The sequence below is a fragment of the Stenella coeruleoalba genome (genome assembly GCF_951394435.1).
Source record: "Stenella coeruleoalba genome assembly, chromosome: 19".
NCBI lineage: Eukaryota > Metazoa > Chordata > Mammalia > Artiodactyla > Delphinidae > Stenella > Stenella coeruleoalba.
The window spans coordinates 42,726,652-42,752,545 of record NC_137165.1 but is presented as its reverse complement, the minus strand read 5'-3'; the positions used below and the strand labels follow the sequence as shown (position 1 = coordinate 42,752,545).

Sequence of the window (25,894 nt, the reverse complement as noted above, 5' to 3'; positions counted from 1 at the left end):
GAGAACTGGGGAGAGACTAAGTGGAATGAACGGCATTTAATCTTTAAGGAGAGAAATTGCCTCCCCTTGGCAGTGCCCTGCCCATCAGGAGCTACGGCCCCTCATAATTCAAATCCACACTTAATTAAAAAGGGGATCATCCTGGATTCTGCCCAACTGGCACCGATTCCACTCTCATCCTTCAGGCTGCTGACATTTGTCCATTTGTCTCTCTTTGACAGAAAGGGAAAAAATTCGAAAGGGAAAAAAAGATCCTGTTCCATCCTACAGCTTTCAGGGAGGGCCTGTTCTTGAGCTGGGCTGCTTCGTCTAAAGGCCGAGTGTTGAAATCTAAACTAATAGGGGAAGAGACAGAGCAAGACAAGGAAGACTTGGCATTTGGGAGAGTCCTGAGCGGCTGCCAGCAGCAAAGAGGAAAAGCTGAAGTCACCAGCACCTTCTAAAAATAAAAGTGACTTTCCTCAGGGGCACGCTTTGACCTCCCAGACTCTTCCCAGCGTTAGGCGCAAACTTTCCTCCCATGACAATATCCCAGATGAAAGGAAGACACATTTATTTAGCCCGTTTAAAAATATTGAAATGTTCCTCAGTGGGTGTCTGACCAGTTCTTATACGGTTCCCCAAAAGGTGATTCCCAAAGGAGGAGTCCTAAAATCAGCCCCTCCCAGGGATTGGCCTGGCCCAAGGAGGTCACTGTGTCTGTCCCTCTACTCCTGAGAATCTCACACCCAGATGAGAGTCTCTCGGGGAAAGCAGAACCTCTCGTCTCAGATTCCTGACTGTGGCCTCTCTCTGCTGTACGAGATCCCACAAGAGTCAGGCTGTGGTGATCACCTCCTCTTGTTTCTCCCAGGTTTCCTGAGTACATCCCACCCCTACAACACCCAAGGGAAAGAGAGGCCCGGTTTCCACCCATGGCCTCATTTTTAGGCCTTTTCTCCTGAGACAGCTCTCCTCTACCAGGGTGCCCTCCGGAGCTGCGCAAGACATCTGCTTTACCCCTACATTTCCTCCAGCCGGACGACGTGCTCCCAGCCAAATGGCTGGAGGGAGGGCCCGCCCCCTTTTCTGTGGGGCTCTCAAGAGGTCTCCCACTAAGTAGAAGGTGGAGAGAACAAGGGGAGCAATTGCTCCACCCCCTCCCAAGCAGAGTCTCCAAAAGTGCTCTTTCCAACCACTTTTAAGATCATATATATTGACAAGATGTTTGTAAAGACATCTAGGATAAAAGACATTAGGGCGGTGGTTCTTAACCTGGGGAGATGGGGGATCATAGACCCATCTGTGATGGTTCCAATAAAAGCTCTGGACCCTCTCCTCAGCCATATGCATACACGTCTGCACACACCGACGCAGACAGTTGGTTTCAAGATATAACCTTATCTGGGCTTCCCTGGTGGCACAGTGGTTGAGAGTCCGCCTGCCGATGCAGGGGACATGGGTTCGTGCCCCGGTCTGGGAAGATCCCACATGCCGTGGAGCGGCTGGGCCCGTGAGCCATGGCCGCTGAGCCTGTGCGTCCGGAGCCTGTGCTCCGCAACGGGAGAGGCCGCAGCAGTGAGAGGCAGCGTTACCCATGGACCCTGGGCTGAGAAGCCCTGCCGTTTAGAGGAAGCAGTGTGAAAGAGTGGGACTGTGAGACAAGGACGAAACGCAATCCAAGAGTGGCACTCTTTTCTTGGTGACCCACCGGCCCATGGCGAAGACCCCATATTCTCCCACCCCCACCAGAAAATAGGCCCTGACCCTATATTCTCTGGTTCATTCCCCCCTGGTGACAGCTCCAGTTTGGGAGACACTGAAGAGTCACAGGTTACCTCCTGACCCTGTTTATCCATCCATCCGGCCTTACTATTAAGCTGGGTCACCTTCTAAATACTGCCCCTTAAGCCTCAGACTCAGCTCTTCCAGACACTGAGGAAGCCAAGCGTCTGAAGGCATTTCTGTCTTCCCCGCATAGTCGCGCTGGGCAGGTCACCCAGCATCCACCGCTCCATTCTGAAAGGCCACTTAGGAGAGCCTGCTTCTCTGATGGCTCCTGGGCCCTTCAGGTCTAATCCAGGTGTCTCCCTCCTCATCCCAGTGCTTGGAACTTCCAGCTCTCAGACAAGTCCCAAGCTGCCTTTGTTGGACATTTGCATATCTAAAATCCACATTTACATTTTATAACTTACACTCCTAGGAAACAAAGTCAGAGTCCAGCCCCAATATTCCAGAGAGAAGGAAGCATTAACCTGCACAGCCCCCAACCAGAGGTGTGTTGGGGGGTGTCAGGGAGTATGTTGTGTGTGTCCTCCGTGAAGCTATGTGTCCAGGAGGGGACTGTGAGCTTCCTTAATCTGGATGTGTCCATGTATACTCTCTGGCTCAAGCGTGTTCTCCATCCCTCCTGCTGTGTATTCGCTCAAATGTAGTCTTTGGGCCCATGAGTAGGTCTGGGGAGTCCTCAGTCTGTTGAGCAGATCCTTGGGGTAGATGTGTGTTTCCAAGGCCTCAGTTTCCTCGTCTGTAAAATGAAGATGACTCCCCACAGGACTGCTGTGAAGGCTGCGTGAGTAAATACAGGCCAAGTCTTTGCAGCAGGGCATGTCACATGGAAGTTCTCAGTAAATATTGGTTATTGTGAAGTGATTGCCAACAGAAAAAAGCTCTGGACCCTCTCCTCAGTAAAACGTGATTTCCAGCCCCTCTATTCCTTCCTCTCCCCAACTACCTCAAGACCTCTAAGAAGCTCAAATGTCCCCCCTGGAGGTGCCACTGCTCTTAAAACCATGAAACCCAGATTGGGACTTGAACCCATGATCTTTCTTTTTTCTTTTAATAAATTTATTTCTTCATTCATTCTTTCATTCATTCATTTATTTATGGCTGCATTGGGTCTTCACTGCTGCACTGGCTTTCTCTAGTTGCGGCCAGCGGGGGCTTCTCTTGTTGTAGGAGGCTCTAGGCGCATGGGCTTCAGTAGTTGTGGCACACAGGCTCAGTAGTTGTGACGCATGGGTTTCATTGCTCCACGGCATGTGGGATCTTCCCGCACCAGGGCTCGAATCCGTGTCCCCTGCATTAGCAGGCGGATTCTTAACCACTGCACCACCAGCGAAGTCCTGAACCCACGGTCTTTTTTTTTTTTTTTAACATCTTTATTGGTGTCTAATTGTTTTACAATGGTGTGTTAGTTTCTGCTGTATAACCAAGTGAATCAACTATATGTATACCTATATCCCCATATCCCCTCCCTCTCACGTCTCCCTCCCATCCTCCCTGTCCCACCCCTCTAGGTGGTCACAAAGCACCGAGCTGATCTACCTGTGTGATGCAGCTGCTTCCCACTAGCTATCTATTTTACATCTGGTAGTGTATATATGTCAGTGCTACTCTCTCACTTCGTCCCAGCTTACCCTTACCCCCTCTGTGTCCTCAAGTCTATTCTCTGCCTCTGCGTCCCTGCCCCTAGGTTCATCAGAACCTTTTTTTTTTTTTTTTAGATTCCATATATATGTGTTAGCATACGGTATTTGTTTTTCTCTTTCTGACTTACTTCACTCTGTATGACAGACTCTAGGTCCATCCACCTCACTACAAATATCTCAATTTCGTTTCTTTTCATGGCTGAGTAATATTCCATTGTATATATGTGCCACATCTTTATCCATTCATCTGTCAATGGACACTTAGATAGCTTCCATGTCCTGGCTATTGTAAGTAGTGCTGCAATGAACATTGTGGTACATGACTCTTTTTGAATTATGAACCCACAGTATTTTAATTGAGATCACACACCTGGTCTCAGGACTTAATGAAGCTCACGTTCTTGATGTCTCATCACAGAAAGAATTCAGTGAGAGACAAAGTGATAGGTGAGAAGTGGATTTATTTAGAGAGAAATGCACTCCACAGACAGAGTGTGGGCCATCTCAGAAGGCAAGAGTGGCCTTGAAATATGGCGTGGTTAGTTTTCATGGGCTGAGTAATTTCATAGGCTAATGAGTGGGAGGATTATTCCAACTATTTTGGGGAAGGGGTGGAGATTTCCAGGAATTGGGCCACCACCCACTTTTTGGTCTTTATGGTCAGCCTTGGAACTGTCAAGGCGCCTGTGGGTGTGTCATTTAGCTCGCTGATGTGTTACAATGAGCGTATACTGAGGCTCAAGGTCCACTGGAAGTCAAATATTCTGCCATCTTGGACCTAGTTGGTTCTAACCAGCTTTCATCATAGCCTATGGCTATGTTGTTTTGTTAAAGGCTGTGCCCTGCCCCCTCCCCTCCTGTTTCACTCTGAGCCTGGATGTTGAATCAGAGGCCAGGTGACAGCAGTGGCGACTCAGCCAGCCTGCTGAGCCACAGCCGGAGGAGGAGGGCCCCTCAGCCACGACCCTGGATGAGGAATGAAAAGGAAGCACTTACTCTCCAGGGAGCCAGGGGGCCTCCAGAAAAACGGAAGAACTCAGAACCAGAGGGGCACCCCAAAGAGAGCCCCAGACTGGAGTGCCCTCTCCAGGACCCACCAGAATCTTCTTCATTGTCATGGAAACTACATCAGAGCTGCCTTCCTGGAAGCTGCCTTTCCTCCTCCCCCACTTCTCTTGGCTCAGAGACACAAGCTCCTCCCTAAACTGGTCCCATCCAGCTTAAAGCTGAGATTTGCTTGGGCTTGTCTCTCCTTGCTTGGGGAGGGTTCCTTGCTAAGCTCGATTAGTTTGGTCTTTATTGTACGTACTCACTAAACAACTATTTCCTGGGACCCTCATAAGCTTGAAGTAAGCTGGGGAAGACTTAAAGAGGCAAATGAGATCTTTTCCAGGCCCTGGAAATCTCTCCATACAATCGGATGACCACGAGGCAGAAAAAGACTTGACAACAGAGATACAGGCAAGAATGTTGTAGGGTCTTTACGGAACTGATTCAGGATCTCTGGAAGGCTTCCTGGAGAAGAGAGGCAATAAGCATGAGTCTTAAATATTTCGGCAGAGAAGAGAGGGAAGTTTATTTTCATTTGTCCAGGATGATCTCCTGAAAGGAGCCCTAAACAGGTGCTAGAGGTTTGGTGTTCTAGCTCTGATCCTGACAACTGAAAGAGCTTGCATGTATCATTTCCTTCTCTGAAGCTCGACAGCCTCATCTGTAAAGTGGGGGTGTTAGATTAGATGAATTTTGAAAACAGGCCTGAGGTTTGGTCACTCTCTTGTGTTTATCACAAACAGGCAGGAAACAAATCAGGCTCTCCTCAAAGGAGGGCATAGACTGTAGACCCAGATTATCTCAGGAAAAAAAAAAAAAGACCTGGGGGATGTCATGTCCTGTGTGCCTCCATGGCTCCAGCCTAAGCAGCACAGCACACCAAGTGTCTATCTTGGTCACAGCTGCCTACCTGGCACCCAGCACTGTGTCTGGCACAATAAATATTTATTGAATGAATTGGTAAATGAATGAGGTGACAGACTATGAGTAGCTTTTGGCTAGAACTGACAGCAGTCCTGCCCCCAGATCATCAGATCCCTTGCGGCTTTTGCTCCCTCATACCTTGTGTTTGTTCTCAGGATAAGAAGAAAGATGGCGGAGAGAGAACTGCATTTTCAGAGATCCATGCCGGGCCTCTAGTTTCTGCTGCAATCAATAGAAAGTGGGTCACAGAACAGCTCTGTAGAGAGCAGACCCTTGAGAAAAAGTCTGGATTCCGTGCCAGTTTACATTTATTGAGGGCCTACTGTGTATCAGTTGTTGTCACATAGCTTTAATTCATTTAATTGTGGCCTCAAAGGACTGTACAGGAGAACATAGGGGATTGCGGGCTGCAAACCCCAGCGGCGCTGACGGAGTGACCTCCGCAAAGCCACTGCCCCTCTCTGAGTTTTCATTTTCAGTCTCTGTAAAATGGAAAAAATAGAACCCCTTCGCCAGCTTATGGGAGTGAAATGAGCACGTGGAAGCAGAGCGCTTCATAAATGCTCTTTATTATTGTTCCTCTGGGCATGGAAGTCCGCTCGCTTCCCCCCAGGGCGCACACATAGATATATTCACACTCCCACGTACACGCAGATGCACAGAGATGTGTGCAGACGCCAGCCGGAGGTGCTAGCCGAGCCTCAGGGCCACAGACGAGTCCCGCAGAGGAGACGTAGGGTCCTCGACTGCCCCCGTTTTCTCTCAGCTATTTATGAATGAACTCCGGCCGCGAGGAGTTTATTTTTTTATGAATGAGAGCCCAAGCGGTGAATGAAGCCGGGAGCCAGCCCCTGCGTTCTGATTGGCCCCCGCGGCTGGGAAACTCCGCCCCTCCGGCTCGGCCGGGCGAGTCTCGGGATTGGCGGGCGAGCCGGGCCCTGGGGTTTCATTCACAAAAGTCAATGAAACAAAGGGAACGGGGTGGGGGGAGAGAGAGCCGAGGCCGAGGCGAAGGAAATGCACCAATCAGCGGCTCCCCCGGGCTCACAACTGTCGGCGGCGCCCGGAAAACAAGCCGGTGCGCGGGGGACCCGGGGCCGGGGCCGCCTCGCTCCGGCCTAGCCCCACGGCCCTCAGTGGGGTCCCGGGGTATGCTCGGGACCCCCCGCTGCTCCAGCACAGACGCCCGGGCCTCAGGTGAGGCTGCGGGAGGGAGAGGGAGGGAGAATGTCTGCGATTCCCAGCCTCGCCTCCAACACGCACCACACTCTCACAGCCGCCACCGCAGATTCCAGGGCAAGAGGTGGGAGACGCTGGGATTCAGGGTTGGAGGGGGCGCCAGAGTTGTGGGTGTGCGAATGGTGCGCTCCTCACCCACTCCTCCGCGCGCCAGCGCACACGCGCGAGAGAGCGAACACACACACACACACACACACACACACACACACACACACACACGTCTTATGTAACTGAGCCTGGGCAAAGCAGGGCTGCAGAAAGCAGCCGAAACGGCGAGCCCGGCTCCCAGGAGCAGGTGGGACCTCCTTTGGCGGGAGGGGAGTGGTGGCGACGCTAGGCTCGGCAGGCGGAAACCTCCCCATCGCCTAAGTGAGTCGGAGAAGTTTTGCCGTCGGACCCAGAGCCTCGCGACTGCCCCTCCCGGTCGCCCTTCCCCACCCCCACCTCGCTGCCTTCCCCCAGACGGTGTGCAAACGCAGCTCCCCCGCCCCCAGGTCTCTGCCCCCGCGCGGGGCCCGGGCCGTGTGGCCGGAGGGAGCGGCCGGATGGAGCGGAGGATGAAAGGCGAATACTTGGACCAGCAAGTGCCCTACACCTTCTGCAGCGTGAGCGCCGCGCCGGCCTCCACGCCCGCCCCCTCCCTGCACCCCGCCCCTACCCACCCAGCGGCCCCAACGGGGTCCAGGGCTGCCCGCCCCGGAGTCACCCCGGGACCCCAGCCCCGCCCCCCAGACCAGGCGGCCTCAGGGTGACTCGGGGGCATTCTTCCCCTTCTCCGCAGAAATCTCCCGGAAATGGGAGCTTGCGCGAAGCGCTGATGGTCCCGCAGGGGAAGCTCATGGACCCGGGCTCCCTGCCGCCCCCCGACTCCGAAGGTAAAGAGACAGAGCGACAAACCGCTACCCTCCCCACCTCACACACCCCGAGGGCTGACCCTGGAGCCCCCGCCCTTTTCCCAAAAGGACTCGCCCTCCAAGGGACTCTGGTCATTATCCGCCAGTACCCCCAAGGGGGAGGTCATCCGGTTCGCTAGGGCTCCCGCTCTCTCACGAGCACCTCCAGCTCACCTTCTCCAATTCCATTATTCACCCCTCAGATCTATTCCAGGATCTAAGTCACTTCCAGGAGACGTGGCTTGCTGAAGGTGAGTGGTTTTGTGACCTTTACTATTATTGGGGTGGGGGATGCTCTCTACCCCTACTATTCCAGCCTAGCCCGCTTCCTCTCTCCTCACCCTCAAGGGCCTCTGCAAGGCCCCTTCCCCACGTCCCCTGCATCTCCACTCTTTCCAGCTCCCAGCGTGGTTACTTATATTGATATTTATTTTCTCTGCCCTGAGCCAGGCTTGTGTAACTAGGCCTGCGGATGAATCAGACCATTGTGTGGGGTATTTGCCTATTTGAATGGAACTTGGCCCCAGGCCCGTTTTCCTGGTTGAAATTTTCATTTGCAAAGTTTGTTTGGCACCAGCCGCCAGGCCGAGGTGTAGGTTGGGGTGTTGCGGGAGTCGGGAGTTTAAGAAACTGGAGGAGGAGAAGTAGAGATTCATTTGTTACTTCCTTTCTGGAATTGCCAAAACATTCATTGTTACACCCTTGGTTTCTCTTCTTCCCAGCCCGCAGCGCCAAACAATTTACTGTTTGAGCCAAAAGAACTGCAAAAGTTTAAATAATTCTTTTTTGCCTCACTTTGGCAAAGCAGCCCAGGGCTTCTTCCTCAAACAGCCTTGATTGTAATTCTAATGGCAACTGATCCTCCCGCCTCCTTCCCTCTTGACTACCTCCCTCCCCAGGCAAATTGCCCCTCCAGTTTGCTGGGGGCGGGGGTGGGGTGCGCTCTGAGCTGGAGGGGTGGGGTCAATAGCGAGACCTCCTCTGGGTAGCGAGGTGTGTTCCGGGATGGGGGGGGGGTCTCCTGGTTGGATTCCTTGGTGTGTTTGGGTGGGGCCTGAGGGTGTTGCCGGTGGGGCTGCAGGTAGGAGGCTTATGGTGTTTAGGCAGTCTCTGAGAGGGAAGGGTTAACACCCCCATCTGAGGGTCCCTTCAGTGTAACACTGAAAACCAAGAAACTACAGCACTAGGAACCCCTTCTTGAGGGCTTTTCTCTTCTTTGGGATCTCCCCTTCCCTCCACCTTTGACGATTTTTTTAAACTCAAACCCAGCTCCTCTAGAGCCATCTTTAAAACCTTGGGGTAGAAGAGAAAGACCCCTGACTAGGTGAGACTAGATCTGTCTTGACGACTGTGGTGTCCCCAAAATATGTACGCTAACAGACTGACTGTTTAGCATAGAGCAAGCGCTCAAGACATTTTGTGGAATTCGAGGCTGAACGGCCTCGTGGGTGCTGGAGGGATCTGGGGGTTCTGGGGGAGATTGTGCACGTCTTGTCTTCCCCGATTCTGCAAGCCCTGTGTGCCCAGCTGCGAGTTACATGCAGAGCTATGCCCAGACCTCCCATCTTCCGCTCGAGGTTTCGGAGCTAGGCTGGAGCTGAAGGACGCAGCGGTGTCGGTTTCCACCGTCTCTCAAAGACTTCCTTTCCCAAAGCCCGATTTCTGTCTGGCTTGCCAGGCTCCTCGTCTGTCAGCTGAGGGTCCCTAGGCTCCCCAGGTGGGCAGCTCCCGGGGCTGTGATCTAGGGGTAGGCTCAGAGGGTGGCATTTTGGAAGCAGCTGGGTTTGGAATGGGAAGGGGAGGAAAACGTTCTCATCTGCTCTCAACCTTGGAAGCCCCACCCCTTGGCGGTGGGGGTCTAGAAATTGTACTTGTGTCTATCCGCATGTGTCAGTGTGACAGCCAGTGTGTGTGCTTCCTGCTGCTGCCCTGGAAGTCCCTGTACATTTAAATCCAGTGGGTGGGGAGGTGGGGGTGGGGATCGCAAGACGGAGGTGGGGGGGGCCGCTGGGGTCTCCTTGGTTCCCTGTCCTTCCTTCTGAGGGAGCAGCTCAGGTTCCCAGCTGGCGATGGATGGCCAGGCGTGAGGGGGGGATGCTGAGGCCGATCGCTCCTTCTCGCTCTCTCTGCGGAGACAGATGCAGCTGCCGGGGCCCTGTCCCCCTGCACCATCCCAGCAGCGCCCCAGCCTCCTCTCCTGCCTCTTCCCACCAGGTCAGTGACCCTGCAGCCCAGAGGGAGTTTTGGGGTGGCAGGGAGGGACTAGCTCCTTTGGAAACTTGCCAGTGGTGGGGCGCGTGGGACTGGAGGCCAGAGCCCATCCTCCCTCAGCTTGATTTCCCCCTAAAGCCCCAATGTGGAGAGACGCAGTGGGTCCTTGAAGTGTGGGTGAGGCTGTGAAGATTTCGGGGGACACCCGGCTGGATGCTGGCGGAGGCGTTCTGGGTGCGGCGTCTGGTGTCCGTGCAACATTGAGGGGGAGGGGGAGGGGGGCTCTGTCGAGGCAGCTCAGACATCTTTGGGTTGGAGGTTTTCTAGATGGAGAGGGTGGGGGTGAAGTGAGACTAAGAAGGTGTGTCTGTTTTCGGGGTGCCTGGGATCTGCTCAGTTGCTGGAGAAATAATCAGGCTACTACAGGGAAACTCAGGCTCAGACAGGCTGAGCCCAGGCTGTGTCTGGCTATGGTTAAAGATGTGCCGCTTCTGGACGAGGGTTCCTTTCCGGGCTTGTTGGGAGCCCACAGGAACCCCCAGAGACAATGATGTTGGTCTCTTTGGCGGTAAGGAACATTGACTCTGGGTCATGTATGTCCTTTGTATGAGTCCGTGGATTCCCAAAAGCTCTGTGGATAGGTGGCAGGGGTCCTTGCGCCCTCTGATATGTGTATAAAATTGTTGGGGGTACACCCTACACAAAGGAATGTGAATTTTTCTAGGAAGAGAATGATCCGTAGCTTTTACGAGATTCTCAAAGGGGTGGGTCTGTGCTCCCCTTGCCATAAGAATCATTGCTCCCAAATCTTCCTCCAAGGTCTTCAGCTCCCTTGCCCCTTGGTTTTCCCTCATCGTATTTTTAAGTCCAAAAAGAGAACCTGTGTGGGAAGGGTATGCAGAGAGGATGTGTTTCATCCGTGTGCTGGCGTGAAGTAAGAGGCATCAGGGTGTGTGAACCTGCGTGTGTGCGCGCTGGTGCTGCAGTCTGTCTGTGGGGCGATACGGGGTTAATCCCCTCTCCCAGTCTTTCCTAGCTACAATGCCTCCTTCTACATCTTTCTGTCTCCTCCCCTTCCAGAAGGCTCTTGGGGACAAATGTCCCCTCCATAGATAGAGAACTGGTTCCTTCCAGCACACTGCCAGGGTGGGGGCGGGGTAAGGGTGAGAGATGAGGCCAGTGGTGATACAATGGAGCAGAAGCTTCGGGGAATGGCCCCCCTTCCCCCTGGGGCTCCTTAAGGACCCCTTCACCCTGTAATTGTACCCTAGGAGGGGGAGAAGGTGATGGGGCATGTATCATATAGGTGGGTGGTTTGCCTGGGGTGGGCTTAGCTACTTGGTGGTTTTCACCTCCCAGCTCTCCTGGAGCCCAGCTTGGGAGGCCCCTAAGCCCCTTCTCTTCTACTGACTCCCGCCCCCCACTGGAGGGATGTTCCCTAAAATTCTCTCTTTCTGGGTATCGTGCTGGCTTGGCACATTTCCCGTCCCCTCCTTAATTATCTGTCATGTCCCCAGGCAGGTGAACTCCACCTTAGTGCCAGGATGGAGTTGAGGGCAGACCCTGGCACACTGGCTTGGCAGCCAGAGCTCAGCCAGCTCAACAAATACAGAGCGGCTGACACTCAAGACCAAACACGGTATTAGAAATTCTCCTGCTGTCCAGGAATGAGAGGCTCCACGTTACTGTTCCTATTCCCATCCTTGACAGTCTCTGTGCGACTGAAGCCCTGTCCTGCCCCTTTGGGAGAAGCCGGTGTTCCGGAGAGGGGCCAGGCAGGGACTGGGGTTCCCACCACAGCCCCTTCTTGCCTGGGCTGCTTTCTCATGGCCCTGGGATGAAGATAGTGCCACCTCTTTTGAGGTGTGGTCAGTGTGCTGGGGCGGGGGGGGGCTCCTCTGGGACTGCTGGGGGGACTGGGGGTTCTGGTCCAACCTTCAGGCCTGAGGCAAGAGGAAGGACAAGATGACCCCAGGGCTCTCTAGCGTCACGTGACCTGGTCTGTGACGCCAGCAGGAGATGCCCCCAGCCCGTTACCTCCGTGGAAACCGGCAGTTAACGTAGCCCCAGAAGCAGACCTATGTGCGTCAGCCTCCCCCATGTTCTGCACCTCCTCCACCCTTGGAACCCTCCTTGCCCAGGTGGCAGGGAGGGAAATATTGTCCATCTTGCTCTTATCACCCCCCTCCTGCCACTCTGGGGGTCTTGTCTGTGGGTGGGCCAGAGGGCACAGCAGGGATGGGCAGGGAGGGAAATATTGTCCATCTTGCTCTTATCACCCCCCTCCTGCCACTCTGGGGGTCTTGCCTGTGGGTGGGCCAGAGGGCACAGCAGGGATGGGCAGGGAGGGAGATATTGTCCATCTTGCTCTTATCACCCCCCTCCTGCCACTCTGGGGGTCTTGCCTGTGGGTGGGCCAGAGGGCACAGCAGGGATGGGCAGGGAGGGAGATATTGTCCATCTTGCTCTTATCACCCCCCTCCTGCCACTCTGGGGGTCTTGTCTGTGGGCGGGCCAGAGGGCACAGCAGGGATGGGCTTGGGCCTTGCACCCCTGGGCAGCTGAGCAGGTTTTGCACCCTTCCCTTTATCCAGTTTTCCAAACCTGCCTCTTCTTAAGAGCTACCAGGGGCATGCGTTAAAATACCGATGCCTGGCCCCCACCCCGGGCCTGTGGAATTCTCCAGAGGAGGGGACTGGGAATCCGTTGTTAACAATGCCCCAGGATTCTTGACTGGGCCCAGTTTGGGAATGGTTGCCTTTGTGCCCTAGTCGCGCTCCTGAAAAGATGTGCTGTGTGGTTTTTTGGTTGATTTGTTTTTGCCACGGGATTTCATGCCCTGGTGATCTATCTGATCACTTTAGGATGGTTCTGTGCTTACTTTTCTTTCATAAGTTCTTTAGCTGCTAGTGGTTCCTGATTCTTAAACCCCTCAGCCATTGGGTTCCCTCTGTCAGGAAGTCACCTACCTACAAACGTATATTTTATTTTATTTTATTTATTTTTTTATTGAAGTATCGTTGATGTACAATATTGTGTTAGTTTCAGGTGTGCAGCAAAGTGATTTGGTTATACATGTATATATGTGTATACCTATATTCTTTTTTTATTCCTTTCCATTATAGTTTATTACAAGATATTGAATATAGTTCCCTGTGCTATACCGTAAATCCTTGTTTATTTTATATACGGTAGTGTACGTCTGTTAATCCCATGCTCTCAATTTATCCCTCCCCCCCACCCCGCATAAATGTGTATTTTAAAGCACTTGACACCTCTGATATTTAAAGTAAGTTGGTGAAGAATCCACTTGCCAAGCGATTGATCACAGCCTAAAGCATCCCTTGTGAGACGTGCTTTTCAGGGGACCTGCCTCTAATGTTACCTGGTGGTGGAGAGGGGGAGCCCTAAAGGGGAGGGAAGGGCTGATTGGTTAGGATCTCTTCAGTTCTTGCTCCCAGGCCCATGTTGCTGGCTCTCACCGGCCTGAGGACAAGGCGTCATTGTAGTTTATTCATATAGTTGACAAATAATGCATTGAGTGTCTCTTCTGAACGAGACCTTGTTTGAGGGGTGCTGGGGAGTCAGACAAATAAGACAGACAAAGCCCCTGCCCTCAGCAAGGTTAACTTTCTGGTAGAGGAGATGGACAATAAATTACACATAAGTTACATGTGCGTAAATTAATAAGTTCAGGTAGTCATATGTGCTAGGGAAAAAATAAAACAGGGATGCGATCGAGAGCCAGGAGGGACCACTTTGGTTTGGGTGGTCAGAGAAAGCCTCTGAGATAGCAAGGTGAGCTAACACTTCAAAGGCCAGAAAAAAACAGGCAAAGATGTGGGGAAGAGGGTTCAAGCTGGTCAAGTTTGAGGACCCAAAAGGAGACCAGAGCTCTGGAGAGTAACAGGCAAGGAGAGGCAGGTGAGAGAGGTAAGCAAGAGCCAGAAACTTGGGCGCCACAGAGGCCAAGGGCAAGAGTTTGGGGTTCATGCTTTAAGCAAGGGAGAGAAGTGATCGGATTTCTGTTGTAAAAAGATCCCTCTGACAGTTTTGGGGAGAGTAGATGTTGGGAGTTCTGATAACATGTCGTGGCTGAAATCCAAGGAAGAAATGATGGAGCCTTGGCCCAGGAGGGAAGCCATAGAGACTGGGGTGTGTCCTGTATAGACTAGGACGAGTGGCCGTGATCTCCAGCCATCTCCTCGTATCCCACACCCTTACCAGCCATTCTCAACTCTCCGGTCATTTTATCTATGAGTTTTCCTATTGTCCAATCTGAGAGCAGTCTCCAGGGAACAAAAGACCCCTCTCCATGGGTTCCATTGCTTCATCTTCAAGCCAGTCTCTTCCCAGATTGATAGGAAGTCCCTCTCGGTGTCTACCCTTCCCCTTCCTGCTGTGATCTATTTATTCCTGAGAAAGGGGCAAAAAGTGGGCAAAGACTCTGGGGTCAGGAGAGGTGCTGAGCTGTAACCCACCTGAAGGAGTTAGTGAGCCCAGGATAAGAACTAGAAATCAAAGCCCGGATATCCAGTCTGGAGGCCATGGATGAGCTGTTGTTCTATTTTAGTTTTCCTGCCTAATCCCCAAACTCAACTCTACCCACGCTGGCACCCTGGGAGTGCTCCTCAGAGCTCCAAGCTTGGGAACCCTTCTCTCTCTCCTAGTTGCCCATCAGAGCGATAAGGCACCTGACCTGCCAGTGTCCCCAGCCTCCTCTCCCATTGTCATCCTCTTACCACCTCTCCTGAACCATTCTCCTTCTTCCCTTCCATCTCCTTTACCAGGCTCTAGATTTCTACCTTTCACCCGGGAGGTTCTATAAAAGGCAGATTCCTGGGTCCAGCCCAGATTCAGAATCTTCCCATGTGATTCTAAGTCCACAGAATCTCACTCCTTACAGTGCCCGCGCACCCCAGATGTGGCTCTGCTGGGAGCTTTGAGGGAGCTTTGTAAACTGAGGCGCAGGGCTGTCTTCACTCATAAAAGTGGAGGGAAAAAAACACAAAGCGTCTAGGACAAAACTCTGGAATCTGCTCAGACGGGTTCTGAGAACTTGCAGCCTTCCCTCCAGGGTGTTAATGGAACCCAGAGATGGAGGTCGCTAGGACCTGGGGTGGAGTTGCCTTCAGTCCTAGGAAAGCTGTTTCCCTGCTTCGGGCTGGTGCTAATCTGCAGGGCTGCAATAATGGTGTCTGCCAGGGGCTGCCATCCGGGGCCCCCACCCCAGACTCACCTCTGGCCTCTCTCTGCAGCTCAGGTACCGGACAGTGATGAGCAGTTTGTTCCTGATTTCCATTCAGAAAACTGTGAGTAGAGGGCCCTGGGTAGAGGGAATGGGGAGTAGGGGAGGGCAGGAAATGAGTCATAGGGATAGAGAATCCCAAAAGATCAACTTGTTCTGTCCTCTAGAAGAGGGTGAAGGGCAGGGCTCCCCATTCTTGGGTTTGGACCCAAAGACCAAGCAATAACTGGGAGATGAAGACCTTGCTTCAAATCGGGGCTTGTCCATCCTAGCTGTGTGACCTTGGAGCAGACATTTCATCTCTGTGATCCTCCATTTCCTTATTTCTGAAACGAGGGGCTTGGACCCGTGCAGCAGGGTCCAGTTCTACCATTCTAAGTTACTTTCATGCAACTGGGGGCGATTTTGTCCCCCAGGAGACACGTGGCAATGTTAGTTGACATTTGGGGTTGTCACAGCTGAGGGTGGGGTGCTATTGGCATCTAGTGGGTAGAGGCCAGGGATGCCGCTAACATCCTACAATGCTCAGGATAGCCCCCATGACAAGGAATTATCTGGCCCAAATGTCACTAGTGCTACTGTTGAGAAACCCTGCTTTAATGTCGGATACTTTGCTCTCAACTATCTTCAGTGAGATGAAAACAGGGCACAAATGATCGACAACAGAACCGTCGATTGCAGGTTTTGACTCTCTCACATTCACTGCCTCGGAACCAACTCTGCTGCTCAGCCTGGTGGCTGGAGTTGGCGAACCCAGCAGGGGCCACAGGAAAGGCCAATGTTCTTCCCAGATAATTAGGAGCATGTGTATGATGCTAGTCAGCTGACAGGCAAGTGGGCTAATATCCAACCTTAACCAGAAAAAGAAAGCTTCTTCACAGCCCCAAAGAAGAAAACATTTTTCTCCCTTGGAATTTTACAGGGCAGTCAGGAAAACCAGAGCCTTTCGTTGGAGGTGCTCACCCCTAGAAAGGTGTTTGGGGGGTGGGGGGATTGCGTTAAATGTTGAACTTCAGACAGTTTCTTTGGTTCCTATGGGACATTAGCCTGAGGTATAAAGCTACACGTAATGTAAATAGCCAACTGTTCTTAGAAGTGTCTGACAACGGAGATCCAGAGAAGGGGGATGAGGCTGTACTGGCATCCAGCTGGTCCTTAAAGAGCAGAAGGTGTCCGAAGCTCTTCCTGCCTCTCCTGTGACACTCTCTGGCCTTGCTGTGCCTCTCCCGACCCCCACAGTAGCTTTCCACAGCCCCACGACCAGGATCAAGAAGGAACCCCAGAGTCCCCGCACAGAGCGGGCCCTGCCCTGCAGCAGGAAGCCGTCCCTCTCCTACCATCATGGCGAGCAGTGCCTTTATTCCAGGTGAGCCCCAGCCCCGCCCTGGGGAAGGGTTGGATGGAGGGTGGGGGTGGGCACCTGTGAGCAATGGCAGCAGTTGAGATGCAGGTTAGACACAGAAAGGATTTCCGAGCTCCTGTAATGCAGTAATGTAGCTCAGGATTTCCTGAGTAGTTAGGATGAAAAATGCAGCAGCGGGTTCAAGGGATGTGTGTTAAGACCCAGGCAGGGTGTTTCCACTGGAGAAGCTGCTGTCTGACCCAGCCCAGCTGCTCTGGGCTGGGGAGAGGTGTTCTAAAGATTACACCCAGCTTCAGGATTAAGAAAGGAGAAGAAAAAGTTCATTTGGGGCTGAGTCTGGCTCATGCTGTTCCTTTCCCGGCACCCTCTACTCTTCTCCCATAATCCCTGTGACCTGACTTCCCAGGGAGTGAAGCGTTCAGAGATGCTCGCCCAGCTTCTCTGCCCCCTCACCCCTGTCTCCCCCTCACCTCCAGTGCCTATGACCCCCCTAGACAAATCGTCATCAAGTCCCCCGCCCCTGGTGCCCCCGGACAGTCGCCCCTGCAACCCTTTCCCCGGGCAGAACAACGGAGTTTCCTGAGATCTTCTGGGACCTCCCAGCCCCACCCTGGCCATGGGTACCTCGGGGAGCATAGGTAAGGTGACAAGGAGAACCAGGTCTCACCAGTTTTTTCTCAATCCCTGAGTGTTCTTCGCTGCCCTTAAGAAACCTGGCATGGGGGGAGGTAGGGAGGAAGGGATATTGACATCCCCCCGTCCCCCCCACCCGGAGCCCACTCTGTGAGCTCTGGGAGCAGCAGGCACAAGGAGGGCTTCGTTTAATATTCTCTTTTCTTCCTTCTCCATCCAACCACATCCAGCTCTGTCTTCCAGCAGCCCCTGGATATCTGCCACTCCTTCACACCCTCTCAGGGAGGGGGCCGGGAACCTCTCCCAGCCCCCTACCAACACCAGCTGTCGGAGCCCTGCCCACCCTACCCCCAGCAGAGCTTCAAGCGGGAATACCTTGACCCCCTGTATGAACAGGCCGGCCAGCCCGGCCAGCCGGCAGTGGGCCAGGGTGGAATCAATGGGCACAGGTACCCAGGGGCGGGGGTAGTGATCAAACAGGAGCAGATGGACTTCTCCTACGACTCAGGTAAGAGATGCTCCCGGGAAGGAGATGGAGGGGTTTTGGTGGGATTGCTGGGTGGGGTAGCATGTGATCAGTTCCATTAAACCTAGAATGTCTCCCCACAAGTTTTTTTTACCTTCCCATCCATTTACCAGTTCATACATTCAACCCACCCACCTACCACTTCTTTTCATAGATTCAAAAGAACTGTCACTTTTCAATCAGCAAACTTATATTCAGATAAGAGATAAGTGACATGTGCAGGTCCTTGCCCTCAGGTAGCTTGTGACTTGATAGGAAAGTTAAGGCATTTCTTCCTATTTCTATGTAGCAGGTGCTTGGGGGTTTAATTACCTATTGAGATTTAAGTACTGTGCCAGGACCATGAGTGTGTGCAGTTGGAGGACACAAAGATGAATAGGACGTGTCATTGGTCCCTGTCCCCACAGAAGCATAAAAATACAAAGGGATTTTAATGAGGAGAAACATGAACTTGAAACTAGCCAGGTTCACAGTTCCCAGTTGGAAGGTGGGGTTCACATGTGGTTTTCACATCCTGTTCCGAGCCTCCAGGTTGGAAGGACCCGCCATCCTGGCCAGACCGGAAGTAGGGACTGCTTTAAATTCTAGTTCCACCTGGCTGTTGACAGGAGTGAGATGCACTCAGCTGCTGTGTTCAAAAACAGCTACAGCTCAAAACCCCATGCGCCCAGGAAAGGCCCAGAAAACCTTGTCTCCTGTTAACATTGCTACCAGCTCCAAATTTGAGTTTATCTGTAAACTTGCATTAGAAAAAATAAATTCAGAGATTAGGGTAGGCTCAGAGCTGGCCAGAGCTTTTGAATTTCTCTATTCCTGGTGCCCAGTCTTTTCGGGGCAGGGGGGTGAGCCCCAAATCCTCCAGGCTGCCCCAGCAAGAACCAGAAGGGTGCACCCACCTCTCCTCAAGCCCGGGCCCTAAGCCTGAGCCGTGCCCGGCAGTGAGATGGAGGAAGGAGGAGGGAGACGCTCTTGCCGCCGACCTTCAAAGGATGTAGACCGGAGGAGATCGTGTTACATGCCCTTGAACTCCTGCCCCTCCCCCTTCAGCTTTCTCTGAATGGAGTCAGGAATTCCATTCACAAAATGGAGGCATGAATGAGCCCACCCTCCCGCCTCCTCCCGGAGGTGTCGGGTTTCACCATCTCATTCATAGGTGGGAGTGGTGGGGGTAGGGCGGGAAGGGGCTGGCACTTGAAGGGCTGGCTTTGCACCGGGGCCGCCTCCAGGTGGGGTGGGGAGGTGTCAGTTCCGTGGAATGGAATGAAATGGAGTGGACTGTCTGCTGTCAGACCTGAAAACACACAGCCCCGTGTGCCCACTGCCTCTTCCACAAATAGATGCATGCGTGTTCTCTCTCTCCCCCCGCCCCACCCCCACTCCTTTCCTCCCTCTCTCCCTCCCTCCCTCACACCCGCACTGGGCTGGAACCTGCCCTGCTGACCGGACGTCAGCCCATTCCAAGGGAATCTTAGGCTGGGACATTGAACCCTTTCCCCGGAGGTTCATCTCTACCCTCCTCCTCCCCATAAACTCACAGGAAACAGCTGCTCCCTGGAATCCTGGGCCTTGTGGAGCAGCTTTGCCCAGCCCCAGCTGCTGCCATCCAGGCCCTCTGGCCCCGCCCTCAAGTTGAGGGCTTCCGGCTTCTCACTCCCTCTGGGGGGAACTTCCCCTAGGATTTGGTGGTAGGCAGGCCTCTTGGAAAAGAACCGGAAGGCAGGCTGGCAGAAGAAGTTCTTGAATGTGTGCAGGACTGCCGCCCCTACCCCAGCTACCTATAACATCGCCCTTTTTTCTTTCTTCCCCCCCGCCAGACGTCCCTGGGTATGCTTCAATGTACCTTCACGCAGAGGGTTTCTCCGGGCCCCCTCCAGGTGACGGGACCATGGGTAAGGCAGCCTCCTACCTCCCCTGCCAAGCCCTCCAAGTTTGGAGGAGGGAGTCGTGCCTTGGGGGAGGGGCTCCTGGCCAGGAGTCCCTCTGGACTCTCTGGGGTCTCGTATCAGTGAACCCCCAGATCTGAGTGATCCCTGCAACTTCCTCCTCAAGGCTATGGCTATGAGAAACCTCTGCGACCATTCCCAGATGATGTCTGCGTCGTCCCTGAGAAATTTGAAGGTCAGAGAAGTGACCTTTCATGCCCTCTGTGTCCCCCAGGAATCACATCACATTTCATGAGAAAGGGCCTGGAGAGACCCCTGGGGAGAGGGGACCGGGTTGCTTGGGGGACCAGAGGGCACAAGCCCTCCACCGCCTGTTTCCTGTGTTCCCCAGGAGACATCAAGCAGGAAGGGGTGGGAGCCTTCAGAGAGGGGCCGCCCTACCAGCGCCGGGGTGCCTTGCAGCTGTGGCAGTTTCTGGTGGCCCTGCTGGATGACCCGACAAATGCCCACTTCATTGCCTGGACCGGCCGGGGGATGGAGTTCAAACTAATTGAGCCTGAGGAGGTGGGCCTCTCAGATGTCCCCACCCCTCCTCCCAACGACTTTGAGGCCTGGAGACGAGAGGACCTGGGAACTGGTGGCATGTGCCTTCACCAGCACCGTTGCTTTATTTAACCTGAATTCCTGCCAAACCAGGGTCTGTGGGCTGGGGCTTAGCTGCAGGGCCAGCTGAGCATTTGCACCAAGAATCTCAAGTACTCTTTCTGACCTGCGCCCCATTATTTCCTCCACTGAGCTGCCATCGCCATCCCCAAACTCTGTCTCCTGTCCCCAGGTCGCCAGGCTCTGGGGCATCCAGAAGAACCGGCCAGCCATGAATTACGACAAACTGAGCCGCTCACTCCGGTACTACTACGAGAAAGGCATCATGCAGAAGGTCGGGATTAGGGGTCCAAGGACAAGGGGTTGGGGGGCAGTGGAGGTGGGAAGGTGATGGGGGCAGGAGAGCATTCTCGCAAGTTTGAAGGACCAGACAGTGAACCAGTCAGAGAAGTCAAACTGTGGACAATCCCAAGATTTCCCTCTCCCAAAACAGTGATACACATAAATAGTAATGGAAAAGCCTAAAGCATGGAGAGGTTGAGATTAGAGAACAGGAGCTTCTTAGAAGAACCAGCTGGAGGAGAAATGTGCCCCGGGCATCTGTAGGAGGGCTGCTCTCCCCACCCCAACACTGACCCAGCCCTCTTTTCCCACAGGTGGCTGGCGAGCGTTACGTGTATAAGTTTGTGTGCGAGCCCGAGGCCCTCTTCTCTCTGGCCTTCCCGGACAATCAGCGTCCAACTCTCAAGGCTGAGTTTGACCGGCCCGTCAGTGAGGAGGACACAGTCCCTTTGTCCCACTTGGACGAGAGCCCCGCCTACCTCCCAGAGCTGGCTGGCCCCGCCCAGCCCTTTGGCCCCAAGGGTGGCTACTCTTACTAGCCCCTAGCAGCTGCTCCCCTGCTGCCGGGGGTGCTGCCCTGTGTACATAGAGCTGAATTTGGTGTCAGGGAAACTCCCACTCTGAAACCCACAGATGTCTTTGGAGCAGATCCCCTCTGCCCATCAGTCACTCCAGCCCAGACTCTGAGCTGCTCCCCAGAGTTGATGGGAAGGGAAAGTGGAGACACTGCGAGTGTGAAGGTGGTGTCTAGGAAACTCCTCCGGGGACTCCACCTCTGGCCTCTTCCTAGGTCCTGCTTAGAGGCCAAGCCCCACTCCCTCTCCCCCATCACAGAGAACAAGAGTTTGTTCTGTTCTGGGGGACAGAGAAGGAGCTTCCCCACTTCATCCTGGCGGAGAGGGAGACGTTGAGCTCCCCTGATCTCCCATGCTGGGGAGACGGCAGGCTGCATCCCGCACTCTGCTCCAGGCTGTGACCCTGGAGGGTCCTACTTGGCAGTTCTTGGTGCTCTTTGTTCCTAGAGTCGGGGAAGCTGGAGTGAGGAACCTGGGATGGGGGAGGGCTTGCCAGGTGGAGGAGGGATGGCTGGGCTCTGCTCCCAGGGCCCTCTGCCTCTCCTCTGCCTTTTCCTAGGCCCAGGCCTGGGATTTCACCTCCATCTCCACTACATCTGCCAGACCCTAATAAAGGCCCCTGCGTCTCCTGTGAGTTCTCCTTTGTCCTCTTTGCTGCCATGGGAGAAGGACCTGGGGCTGGAAAGAGCTCTGGCCTTAGGGGCACGTGACCTGAGTTTGGGGCCTGGCCCTGACACTTAACTTCCCTTATGGGTTTAGGAAAAAACAATTGACCTCTGACTTTTTCCTCTGGAAAATGGGCTCAGTGATACCTGCTCTTTCCCCCTCCCAGGATTATCGTGTGAGGACTGTCTGAAATAATGGACAAAGGGTACTTTGTGATCTGGCCTAGTGCCCACTGGCCACCTGCAGCCATCTTCCTGTCCAGGATGAGGGAAGTGGGAGCCTAGTAGAGCTTTGAGGGCCTCCTGGGGCTTCTTCAGGCAGAGTTTGGCCTGTGGTTTCTGTGATCACAGTTGCTCCCATGACCATGCTACCCATGTGTACCCCAACTGTGTGTCCCCTCCCGCCGTGGCTCCAGGTTGCTGTTTTTGCTGAAGGTGAGGACAGAGTTTGTGTGGAGAGGATCTGGAGCGCAGGGAGAGAAGCAAGGCACCCAGGCAGGAGGGTGCAGGGAGGCTGGAGCAGCCCCGAGCCCTGGGTCCTGGCTAGTGGAGGAAGAACAGGCCAGACCTTCGCAGGAAAAGGGAAGGAGAAACAGCATGGATTCTCCTTGCCCAAATTTGGGGGAAACCAGAACCCTGGGCCAAGTTTTTGGGGTTCGGGGAAAGGCCAGGCTGCAAAAGTGACACCTAGAGAGGAAGTGTAACAGTAGATATGACAACGGGGTGGCTGTGCATAAGGGAAGGGCAAGATGGGCAGTTCTAGACCCAGCCCCTGTGTAAGCAGCTTCCTAGGAGCCAGGCTCAGGTGAAAACGGGTGCTCTCCATCCAGGTACATCAGAACTGCAGGGAACCAGAGCTGCGCTGAGGCAGGGCCGGCCCAACCCCGTTAATGCTTCACCCTCAGCCCCTGCCCAGTGCTTACGCCAAGATGGCAGAAAGGGATGCCACTCGAACCCTACCCACAAATAAAAAGCAATGTTATTTTTTTCCCCAGAAACAGAAAACAATGCTGATTTTCATAATTGAGAGCCAAGAGACAGAAAATTTTAAGAAACAAGTTTTAAAAAATATATGATTTAATTGTACATGAAAGCCAGGGTATCATGGTGGGAAGAGGTGTAAAGTCAAGTGGAAACCCTGAGGTCCCCAGTAGGCGCACATGAGGAGAGACAGGAATTTAGGTGAGAAGCAGTGTCCTGGAAAGGTCTCCACAGGCTGAGACACGTGACCTCTGCCCTCTGAAATGCGCGTTAACGAGACACTCCTCACAACTCTTGTTCAAATCCTTACACTTGGAGGGCACTGCTCCGAGTGGAGACAGCTACCAGATCACAACCACGACCACTGGAGAGAATTCTCTGTCTGAAGGAGAGACAGCCCAAACCAAATCGTGCTCCAGAATGGATGAAGGTGAACCCTGGACCAAGGCACGTGACCCAGCAGGAGAGCTGACATGTGGCCCGTGGGGATGGTCCCCCGACACACAGACAAGTACAAGACTCGGCACACGTGCAGGGGCAGGAGACTCCTGAGCTAGGCTCCCACAGGGGTGGGGTAAACAGCATACTCTTAACAACCGAGAAGACTCCAACTCCTTGCGTGAGACCCACATCCTCTCCCGGGCTGTCACTCAATCTCGGGAAATACTGGTTCAAGGAAGAGAAACAGGGGCCCCACTGTGTAGGAGCAGCAGGCGAGTCCTTCCCAATCTGGCTGGGAGCCCCCTTCTCCCTCTGGGCAGGCTCAGCAATACTGCCTACATGCTGTTTCCTGGTGGACAGTCAGAAGGTCAGACCCCAGCCATGTTGTCACAGCACAGACATGACCCCAGCTCTTCGGGGAGATGTTCAAGGAACACCCACAGAGCTGGGGTCCTTCTTTTTGCTCACCTAACCCAGAAAGATGACCAGCCTGCTGTCTCTCACCCTTGGCCTGTTAAACATCCCCTTTTCAACTTCAGCTTAAAACCCAAACCTCCTTCCTTGGGGGCGATGACTTCAGAGGTGCGAATGCCGTCAGTGCTGGTCACCCAGCTGGGACAGGTGGGCTGCCAAGCCCAGAGTTTGTTCCTAAACTGGAGAGACCTGGGCTGGAATTAAGACTGGCGAGCTGGGTACTCGGCCCCTGCTTCCACTTCACTTTCCTCGGTCCGTCCCTGCACTACCTCTCCCTATAATACCTTAAAGGTTAGCACGTAAAGATCCCCTGCCCTTAACTGCTGGCCTGGGCTTCCTGAGAGGCACACTCAGAATCGTAGGAGCTCACTCAGCTCAGTAAAGGGGTGGGGACCTACAGTCAGCAGATTCTGCTGGGTTGTTTCTGAATTGTCTTCAGGGTGGCTGGTTTGCTGCTCAATGACAGCCCACAGTCCTTTATATCCTGATATGTCATATGGTCTCTTTTAGTGTCCAGCGTACCACTGTATAGTAGTTCTAGTATTTACATCATTACTTACTGGTGTGAGGAGGTAGGAAGCAGTGCGGACCATAACACAGGATGTCCCCAATCCCCCGGGGGCTTCTCTACAAGACCAACTTCCCAGAAGTTCCACAGCCTGGCCCAGCAGCATCTGCCTGATGTTCTCCCAAGTCCAAGCCCAGAGGCTTCTCAGGAAATGTGAGGAGGGCACTTGGAGGTGGCCATTCCACAGCAAATGCTAGGAGAAAACCACCAAGCACGAGGCCAGGAGCACAGACCCTAGGCAGCACAAATCAGGCTCTGAGAGGTGCTCTGCTGATTTTCAGTTTGGAGGGGAGGAAGGGAGGCTTTGACCAAAAAAACCCTTTGTCAGACCTCAGGAGGATAAAAATAAAACCAAAATAAACTGAAGGTTGTGTCACTACTTACATGTTTCAAAAGGAAATAGGACACGCTGCATGTTGTGAGCATGGCAGGCGGGAAAGGGAGCCAGGGGAGAGCCTTCTGTGTTCAATATGCGGCATCTGCAACCACTCAGGCGCCCCAAGTGGAGCGCCTGTGCAGTGGATGCAGTTAATCACGGGGCGGTCCACGCAGAGCCGGACCAGCGCCGGTGCTGAGAGATAAGACTGGAGGTCCGGCTGTGTGTCACCTCCCAGCCCAAAGAGGCCCCAGGCTCTGGTTTCAGGGTACTCTCCACTGAAGCCACAGGTATTAACCCTCCTCACCCTCAGCCCAGGCCAACACTAACCATTCAGCTAGAAGAAACAGCCACAGAAAACCAATTTTGTTTCCTTAAGAAAATAAATATTTGCAGGAGGTTAAGCAAAAGTACAGGGGCTGGACAGGGGCAGGAAGTGGGGCCAACACTTTCAGCGAGCTCTGTGGCTCCCTCCTCCAGAGTACCAGCTAGGGCATCAGGGCCCTCATTGAGTCCAGGTACCAGATGCTCACGACTCCCCTTTCCCATCCGAGGGCTGTGGAAGTTTCCCCTGTCTTGGAGATGATGCACTGTGCTCCCATGTTGGCTGTGAGCCCTGGCTGAGTGCCTTGGGGTGGTGGGGCTTGGAGGCTCTGATCAAACCAGGCGTAAATCCCTGTTTCTATTTTACCACCAGGGAAGAAATGAGAGACAAGTTTAGGAAATGCCCAGTTGAGATAGTCAGTCACTGGACAGCTGTATCCTCAGGATCAGCTTTTCATCAATAAGAGCGAGGCCAAGCCCTGGCCCACTGCTGCAGAAGAGACAAACAGACTCTTGCCTCTCAGCGCCGCCGGAAGGCTCGGGATATTCTCCAGGCGTTGGGTTCCTCATAGCGGTTGTACAAGGGTTCAAGTCGTTGCTGCTTCTTCTGCTTGCTTAGCTTGGTCGGGTCAGAGACCTTGAAGAAGGCTGGAGCAAACTCCACGAGCCACCGGGGGTCAATGGTGGTGACCTCACGCATGTACTCCTTCGTGGTCAGCACCAGCTCGTGGTACACCACCCTGAGCGGGGTACAGAGAGAGGGCTCAAGCCTCCGATACAGGCCTGGCTCCACGGCACCCTGGTCCCTGGTGGGCCTCAGCTGAGCTTGCATTTGACCCTCCTACCTCTCCTGCCTGACCCCTGAGGAGACTGCAGTCTCTGTTTATGATAGCCACAGCCCAATACTGAGGAGCCTGCACACCTCTAACCACAGAGAACTGCCAGTTCCAACGATTTAAATGACACGGAGCCAATCACATCCCTTCTCTGGACCTCGGATTCCTGCTCTGTGAAATGGGTGGTTTTCTGGGCTGTATCCATAGACCTCCAGGGCGCTGAAGAGGACCTCAGAGGCTGCCACAAGGGGATGGGGAAAGCCAAGCAGGCAAGGCTCTACATCTCCAGCCCTCTTCTACCACCACGGTGGCACTGTGGTTTTTAATTG

General features: G+C 53.7%; 2 protein-coding genes across 6 annotated transcripts in view; one reads left to right on the top strand and one right to left on the bottom strand.

Annotated features, from left to right (window-relative positions):
- Nucleotides 1-7,153: 7,153 nt before the first annotated feature.
- ETV4 (ETS variant transcription factor 4) lies at nucleotides 7,154-21,117 on the top strand (the record flags this gene model as incomplete). 5 transcript variants are annotated; one of them, XM_079906197.1, is made up of 12 exons in its annotated part: nucleotides 7,154-7,228; nucleotides 7,405-7,498; nucleotides 7,720-7,767; nucleotides 14,986-15,039; nucleotides 16,215-16,341; nucleotides 16,815-16,976; nucleotides 17,202-17,479; nucleotides 19,312-19,386; nucleotides 19,547-19,615; nucleotides 19,772-19,944; nucleotides 20,216-20,317; nucleotides 20,640-21,117. In XM_079906197.1, 12 exons carry the CDS (start codon nucleotides 7,169-7,171, stop codon nucleotides 20,862-20,864), a joined length of 1,467 nt encoding a protein of 488 aa, XP_079762323.1. In that variant the 3' UTR covers nucleotides 20,865-21,117. The 5 variants fall into 5 exon arrangements, with proteins under 5 accessions (XP_079762323.1, XP_079762324.1, XP_079762327.1 ...); XM_079906198.1 differs by having other exon boundaries at nucleotides 7,169-7,228; nucleotides 16,218-16,341; XM_079906201.1 differs by having other exon boundaries at nucleotides 7,169-7,228; nucleotides 16,833-16,976.
- Nucleotides 21,118-22,616: 1,499 nt separating this feature from the next.
- DHX8 (DEAH-box helicase 8) overlaps nucleotides 22,617-25,894 on the bottom strand; it is a 29,206-nt gene continuing 25,928 nt past the window's right edge. The window contains exon 23 of the mRNA XM_079906196.1: nucleotides 22,617-25,469. Within this exon, the coding sequence (XP_079762322.1) occupies nucleotides 25,250-25,469 (220 nt within the window). The 3' untranslated portion in view covers nucleotides 22,617-25,249. The remainder of the gene's footprint in view (nucleotides 25,470-25,894) is intronic.